This window comes from Petaurus breviceps, unplaced genomic scaffold (genome assembly GCF_028583685.1).
Source record: "Petaurus breviceps papuanus isolate PSGF00001 unplaced genomic scaffold, PetGlider_PUasm1.0 400, whole genome shotgun sequence".
Taxonomy (NCBI): domain Eukaryota; kingdom Metazoa; phylum Chordata; class Mammalia; order Diprotodontia; family Petauridae; genus Petaurus; species Petaurus breviceps.
In genome coordinates, this window is record NW_027186316.1 from 1330185 (window position 1) to 1336184 (window position 6000).

Below are 6000 nucleotides of genomic sequence, written 5' to 3' on the forward strand. Positions count from 1 at the left end.
TTAATAGGGGCTTAGTAAATGTTAAAATCCATTCTGATGTCAACTGACATCCAGACAGGCAGACAAACATAGAAAGAGTCTGAACCAGAGTTCAACACTAAATAAACAGACTGCTCAGAAGGGGTGATTATTGATCACCAAGCGTCTTCATTTGTGTGTGCCCAAGCTGGCCACCTGGCACTTGAGAGTGGTTAAGCCTGAAGAAGGGGCCTAATTCCTGCCCATACAAGGGCTGAGCTGGGCTGGGTTGGGCTGGGCAGTTTCTGAGGCCCAGGCCAACCTGGAGGCTTGTCGATCACAAGCTGAGAAAGCTGCCTCACTAGTCAGAGGTATCTGAAGAAGAGATAAGAATGAGAGAAGCCTTCTGCGGCCCTTTCTAGCTCTAGAATTCTCCAGTTCCGCAGTAAGCAGAGATTCCAAAGAGCCCCTGGGGGGGGCAGGCGGGTGAGGGATTTCTGCAGAATGAGCCCAAGTCTCATGGTGTAGAAGAGCAGTCTCATTGGGGGAGCAGGAAGAGGAGGGAATAAGTGTCTTCAAATATTTCAAAAGATCAGACTTGTGCTTGGCCCTGGGGAGAGAACCCTAAGAGGCAGACATAAGCTCTGGAAAGAAAATGGCAGCAAGATTAGCATAGCAATGTCCCCAAGCAGAACTTGATGTCTACCTGGGGGGGGGGGGGTAATTGAGTTCAAAGGCAGTCACTATGCCAGGCACGGTGCTAAATAAACTTGGCAAACGGGAGGGGAGCTCGCTGATCAGTCAACAAACTTCATTCAACAAGCCTTTATTAAGAGGTTCAAAGTTTGGGGACAAAAAGCAACAACCAAAACAATCCCTGCCCTCAGAGAGCTTACTTTGGGCTGGGGGGAAGAGTTATCTATGAAGCATCAGGCTGGGCAGGAGGACATCTGAAATCCTTCAAATTCAATTTCACAAACTTGTATTCAATTCTTACTATGGCTAGAAGTTGTTCAGTTCCAATGGGGAGAAAACAGTCCCTGCCCTCATACAGCTTATAGTCTATTGGAAAAATACAATCTATACAGAGATAGGTAAATATGTATGAAGCAATCTGAAGAGAAATATTCGTAATGGCTGGAGGGCTGAGGAGAGGATTCCCATAGCATCCTAGCTCTAGAGCTGGAAAGGATCTCATAGACCACTTAGTAAAGTCTTTTACAGATGGGGAAACTGAGGCTCAGGGAAGTGAAGGGACTTAGCCAAGGTCACATTTAGCATCTGAGGTCTAGAACTAAAGGGACCTCAGAGGTCATCTAAATCTAATCCAACTTTCTCATTTTACAGAGGGGGAAACTGAGGTACAGGGATGTAAAAGTGACTTAGCAAGGTCACACAGGCAATTAAGGAGGGGTCCCCTGAGCAGAGTCTTCGAGGAAGATAGGGGCATCAGAAGGGCAAGGGGGCTGGGAGGGATAATTTATGCAAAATCCTCCCAGGTAAGTACAGCTGCCGCCCCACTCCCCCCCCTCCTTTGCAGGAGGGGTAGCCTTCTTGAAAACTCTAACTTTTAAAACTTAGTGGCTCCCCCAAACTAGCCCCCCCATTCTTTCCAGCAGGAATAGCCCTCTTGCAAACTCTCCATCCCTAGAAATTTTGCAGATAATAGATACCCCCAAACTCCTGACTCCAGGAGCCACCTCAAAACTTTTGGGGGGGCGTGAGTAGCCCCCACAGATACTTCTGCCCTGCAAATTCCTTGAGGGCAGTAGTCCCCAAACTCTCCCGCCCTGCACTCCTTGGGGAAAGAGTAGCCCCTCTCCAATTGTGCCATACTATAAACTCTCTGGGGGTAAAGTAGTTTTCCCCCATCTCCAAAAGAACTCTGCAAAATTCCCCGGAGAAGTAGCTTCCCAATTCTCCTGTCCTGCAAACTTATTGGGGGAATAGTAGCTACCCCCAAATCCCTCCTTGTAAAACTCCTTGGGATATGAGTAGTCCCCCCCCCTGGCAACTCCCCGGTTCTGTAAACTTTATTTGGCAAGAGTAAGCGCCCCCCCAACCCCAAGCAATCTCGCTCTAGGAAAACCCTTTGGAATAGGACCTTCCCAATTCTCTTGTCCTGCAAAGCCGCTGGGGCAAGAGTAGCCCCTCAATTCTCCCGTCCTGCAAACTTCTTAAGGAAAGCGTAATCCGCCTCCCCGCCGAACTATTAATAGCTTCCCCAAACTCCATTCCTGCAAACTCCTTGCGGGAAGAGTAGCTCCCCACCCCCCACGCCCTCGCTTTGAAAAACTCTCGGGGGGGGGGGGGAGAACAGCACCCCAACTCCAGTCCCGCAAACACCTAGAAGCAAGAGTAGCCTCCAAAAATCTCAAGTTCTGCAAAACTCCTAGGAGTAGTTAGCACCCACCCCCCAACACTCCCATCTTGCAAACTCCTTAGTGCAAGAGTAAACCTCCCCAAACAAAAACCTCTCCCGCTTTGAAAAACTCCTTGGGGGAAGAACACCCCCCCACTCTCCCATCCTGCAAGTTCCTCGGGGCAAGAGTCACCCCCCCCCCAAAAAAAAAGTTCTCTAGTCCTGTAAAAACTTCTTAGGGTAGGAGTAACCCAAGGCAAAGTATCACTAACTCTCTTGCCCGGCAGATCTTTGGGACAGGAGTAGACCCCCCCCCCCCCCCAAAGATCTCCAGGTTCTTTGGGGCAGGAGCCCCACACTATAAAATCAATGGCACAAGGGCCACCCACCCCTGCAAACTTGAGCGCAGAGATCCCCGGGGACCCCCCTGGGCGACTTTGGGCACCTTGGACAGCACGAGGGGAACGCCCCCAAACGGAGGCGCCCCCGTGGGGAGCAGGGGAGGCAAGGAGCCAAGGGGAGCCGGCAGCAGGAGGGGCGAATGCGTAGCCCGGGGCTCCGGAGCGCGGCCCCCTCCCCACGCACCCCGGCCGGAGACACGTCCAGCAGCGCTGCGCTCGGACACCGGGACGAGTCCTGTCCCGGACCCGCGCCCTGACCCGCTCGTTGCGCACGCGCAGCCACCCCGGCCCTTACCCGGCTCCAGCCGATCACGTCGTCGGTGTTCGAGTCGTCGACCAGAACCCAGAGCTTGGCCAGGAAGCCGGGCACCGCCGCTGAAGCCCCCTCCATGACACGGAAAACCGGACCCGGACGAGGCAGGAGCAGACACACCGCAGTCCAAAGCTACACTCCGACCACTGGCTAAGACACCCCAGGCTGTCCCGGGCAGGCCAGCCGCCCACCCCGCCCCATGGCCGGGGGGGCGGGGCCCCGAGCCCGAAGCGGAGCTCGGATTGGCGGCAGGGCCGCTCACGTCACTGCTGGGGCCGGGGCACACGTGACCTCGAGGCACGCGTTTGGGGTCGGGGGTGGCCTGGAAAGGGCAAGATGCACAAGAGGGGAGGGGAAGGGAAAGGAGGGGAGCGGGGGGGAGGGGAGGGAATGCCCTTGCCCTTGGCTTTGGTGAGATCCGAGGGGTCCAACCCGAAACCATCACTCTTGACCAGAAGTGAGTTAACCCCTTGGTGGGTTTAGCAACCCCCAGATGGGACTTTGAATATGAATTTTAGCTGTGCGAGCTGGGGCGAGCCTGTCTTAGAGACTGCGAGCGGCCGGGGGACTTTAGAGACCCCCCTCGACTAAATGCCCTAGTTTGCAGAGGAAAGAACTGAGGGCCTTAGAGCTGAAAGGACTTGATCAAGGTCACACAGGTTGTACTAGATTTTGAATGTAGGACCTCTGATTCCAAATCTATTATGATAAAAGGTCCATAGAAGACAGGCTACGGAGACCTAGAGATCATCATTGTAATCCACAGATTCCCCATCTTTTCCAGCCCACTCCCCCTTTGCTTTGGTTTCCATAAAACTCAGAGTACCCTAGATGAAATAAAGTTCAGAGCTTACCGTGCATATGCACAGAAGAAATAAATACAGATCTGTACATAGTAGGTGCTTAATCCAATGTTCGTTGACATAATTAACATAGAATAGTACAGTGATTTACCAAATATTCCCATACTACTTGACAAACTTCTCCTACCCTCTATGTACTCCATACATACTGCAGGTTGGGGACCTTTGATCTGGCCTAAGCCCCCTCTTTTCATAAAGGGGTAGAATAATCCTAGAGAAAGGATATGTCCCTCAAAACATAAAATGTTCAAGCTAGAGGGTCTTTAGAACTTATGAATGGTCTTCTAACTTTACCGTTCATCTCTCAGGACACTCCATCCCCCTTTCTGTGCCTTAGCAACGGTTGTCCCTCCTCCCCCCCTACCTTGGAATGCTCTGTTTCCCTGCCTCCCTGACTTCCTTCAAATCCCAACTAAAATCTCTTCTGCTACAGGAAACCTTCCCCAACCCCGTGGAATTCTAGTGCTTTCCCTCTGGTCATTATTTCCTATTCATCTTGTATATAGTTGGTTTTGGATTTGTTTGCAGGCTGTCTCCCCCATAGGATTGTGCCTGGTACATAGTAGGCATTTGATCCATTGACTGATTTGGTTAATGTAGTTCTAGGCTTTACCAGTGTCTGGATCTAGCCAGGCTTGGCCTTGGAGGGTGGAAGGGGAAGGAGCCCCCCTGGCCTAGCTGTGAAGACAAAACCTTCCACAGGATGTGGGCAGCATTAGAAAGGCAGTGTCAAGTGGAAGGTTGTAGATTACAGACTGAGGGCGCTGGAGACCATCCTTTGAAGCAGCCCAACTTAAGGAATGGATGCAGGACTGCCATTAGAACTAAAAGGATCTGGATCCAAGTCCTACCTTTGACCCCTATAGGTTCTATCATACTATGAGGTTTTCTTGGCAAAGATACTGGAATGGTTTGCCATTTCCTTCTCCAGTGGGTTAAAGCAAAAAGAGGCTAAGTGACTGGCCCAGGGTCACACAGCTAGGAAGTATCTGAGGCTGGATTTGAACTCAGATCCATCCTGATTCCAGGCCCAGGGCTTTCTCTACTGAGCCACCTAGCTGTCTCTGGTAACAATATAATAGCTAGCATGTTGTAACAACAAGCACCCCAAGCGTCCCCAGGGTGGCTGCTCACAGGTTCTTGGATCTGCTTTGATAAAGGAAAGCAACTCAAAATGGGTTAACAAGCTTACTTTAATCAGTCAGACATATATCATTTACCTTGTTCAGGGGAAAAAGGTCAGCACTCCTCTCTGTGTATTCTCTTCCTATATTAGAATACATGTCCTTTGAAGTAGGGACTGCCTTGCTTGCTTGTATTGGGGGAGGATAAGGCTGTGGCTGCTCCCATCTCCTGATCCGAATGACCAAGGAGTTTCCTCCAATATCTCCCTTTATCTAACACATCCTGCCTTCCTACCCTCAGTGGCAAACCTCCCCCCATCACCATCACATATCTTCACATTTTCCAAGGCCTCTCCTTTGCCATATCTCTCTGACCACTGGGAACAGAGCTATATTGTATATTTGTGTTTCTTCCTTAGATCTCCTGGAGATCTTGCTAGGTCTTCTCCCACCTCAGCTCATTCCCCTGTGTCCAGAAGCCCCCAAATTCTTTCTGCATCTTGAAATCCAGCTCTTCCTTCAAGGGCCACCTCGAAGTGAACTTTTCCCTCATCTTCTCTCCCACCCCCTAATTGTTAGTCCTTCCTCCCTTAGAAAATTTATTACAGCATTTTCTTTGTATCTCTCCTTTGCAGTGACCCTGTTCCATTTTGGGTTAGCTGTTTCCCTAAGTGTCTTATGCCCCAATTAAATTCTCAGCTCCTAGAGTTGTCTCTAATACCTCATTCTTCAGGAGACCTTTTCCAACCACACCCTGTCCCCAGCCATTAATGCCTTCCCCTTATGGTAGGCACCTTCTATGTACAAGTTACATTCCACGTTAGAATGAAAGTTACTTGAGGGCAAGAACAGATTGGTCAACAGTAGGTCCCAGGTCAAGCTCTTCTTGGTCATTGTTTGGGCCCAGTGAATTTTAATAGCAACTATTTCTGTTTTGGGCCAGAAACCCCAGTTTTCCCCTCCAAGACTGATTTTTTTT

The 6000-nt window shown here is 50.5% G+C and overlaps 1 protein-coding gene across 2 annotated transcripts in view; it reads right to left on the minus strand.

Moving 5' to 3' along the window:
- The window catches only part of LOC138170978 (heat shock factor protein 3-like), a 62025-nt gene extending 58760 nt beyond the window's left edge, over nt 1–3265 (minus strand). For both annotated transcript variants that reach the window (XM_069100400.1, XM_069100399.1), the window contains exon 1: nt 3017–3265. In XM_069100400.1, coding sequence (XP_068956501.1) covers nt 3017–3112 — 96 coding nt within the window. In that variant the 5' untranslated portion in view covers nt 3113–3265. The remainder of the gene's footprint in view (nt 1–3016) is intronic.
- Nucleotides 3266–6000: the final 2735 nt, after the last annotated feature.